We start from the raw sequence: 1,844 nt of genomic DNA, 5'->3' as shown, positions 1-1,844 counted from the left end.
TAAGTGATTTATTTACCCATGGTCATGCAGCTAGGAACTGTCTGAGGGGGAATCCAAGCCCAAATCTTCCTGGCTCCATGACCAGCATGCTATCCACTATAACATTGCCTCTGTAGAGTCTGAAACGTCCCTCTCAACCAACAAATATATTTATCAATATGCCTTTTTATTTATAAATAAAACAATATTGTATTTTGTTTCATTTTAGCTTATGGACAAATGAATATTCATAGCATCCACAATGTCTCCAATGACATTACTGGTTTCATCCTCCTTGGGTTCCCCTGTCGTAAAGAGAACCAGCTCTTCTTCTTCTCATTGTTATTCATAATCTACATCCTAACACTCTTGGGAAATGGGGCCATCATCTGTGCAGTGGTTTGGGATCAGAAAATCCAAACACCAATGTATATACTCCTGGCCAACTTCTCCTTCTTAGAGATTTGGTATGTTACTACTGTCATCCCTAATATGTTGGCCAATTTCCTCTCTGAGACCAAAATCATCTCTTTCTCTGGCTGCTTCCTCCAGTTCTATTTTTTCTTCTCTTTGGGTATCACAGAATGCTTTTTTCTAGCAATAATGGCATTTGACAGATACTTAGCCATCTGTCGACCTCTGCATTATCCAATCATCATGACAGGACGTTTCTGCACCAACCTGATGATCAGTTGCTGGACACTTGGCTTCCTCTGGTTCCTGGTACCCATCATTATCATTTCTCAGATGTCCTTCTGTGATCCTAAGATTATTGACCATTTTGTCTGTGACCCTGGACCACTGCTAGCTCTCACATGCACCCAGGATCCCATGATGGAACTGACTTGTTGTACCTTGAGTTCTCTGAATCTCTTTGCCCCTTTTGGATTCATCATGGGGTCGTATGCTCTTGTCCTGAGAGCTGTGCTAAGAGTCCCTTCCAGAGAAGGTCGGCGAAAAGCCTTCTCCACTTGTGGTTCCCATTTAGCTGTGGTATCACTGTTCTATGGATCTGTGATGGTGATGTATGTGAAGCCAACTTCAGGGCATGATTCTGGAACCCAGAAGATGGTGACCCTCTTTTATTCTGTTGTCACCCCATTCTTAAATCCTATGATCTACAGCCTTAGGAATAGGGAAATGAAGGAAGCCTTAAAGAAAGTTTTGGGTAAAAAAGAATTAGAATCTTAATATAAGAGCCTTGAGACACTCCCCAGGTCTTTAACATTCTTGTCACATGAAATAAAAGGGAAAACTGACTTAATGGATTTTCATTTCTTTTCTAATCATTATAAGATTTGCTTAGAATCACAAAATAAGTATTTCAAAGAAGAGATACCTGAACCCAGTTCTTCCTGACTTTGAGACCAGTTCTTTAACCAATGGACTACTTTGCCTCTCAGAGTCTTCTGGTTATGGTAATCAATTCTGTTTCTGGGATTAAAGAAGACATAAACTAAGCATCTTTAGCAAAACTATGGTGTGCCCAAATCAGAATATGATGTTTGATCATGCTTCCCATACATCAAAAACTCGTAATATGATCTTGAGAAAAGAATGTAAAATAATCAGAAATAATTAAGGGGAGAAGAGTGTCAAGGGAGAGGAGTTTCTAAATGAAAATAGATTTGGTATTATAATCAGAAAAGAAAGTTTAGGGGCGGCTAGGTGGCAAAGTGGATAGAACACCGGCCTTGGAGTCAGGAGTATCTGTGTTCAAATCTGGCCTCAGACACTTAATAATTACCTAGCTGTGTGGCCTTGGGCAAGTCATTTAACCCCATTTGCCTTTCAAAAAAAACCCTAAAAAACAAAGAAAAGAAAGTTTAAAAAGATATCTATCTAAACAAATTAAAATGTACTTT

The 1,844-nt window shown here is 39.2% G+C and overlaps 1 protein-coding gene across 1 annotated transcript; it reads left to right on the top strand.

Moving 5' to 3' along the window:
• The first annotated feature begins 219 nt into the window (after positions 1–219).
• LOC141520160 (olfactory receptor 11G2-like) lies at positions 220–1,170 on the top strand. The gene has a single exon (XM_074231978.1). It carries the CDS (start codon positions 220–222, stop codon positions 1,168–1,170), a length of 951 nt encoding a protein of 316 aa, XP_074088079.1.
• The last annotated feature ends 674 nt before the right edge of the window (positions 1,171–1,844 follow it).

The sequence above is a fragment of the Macrotis lagotis genome, chromosome 4 (genome assembly GCF_037893015.1).
Source record: "Macrotis lagotis isolate mMagLag1 chromosome 4, bilby.v1.9.chrom.fasta, whole genome shotgun sequence".
Lineage (NCBI taxonomy): Eukaryota > Metazoa > Chordata > Mammalia > Peramelemorphia > Peramelidae > Macrotis > Macrotis lagotis.
This window is presented reverse-complemented; position numbering and strand designations above follow the sequence as displayed.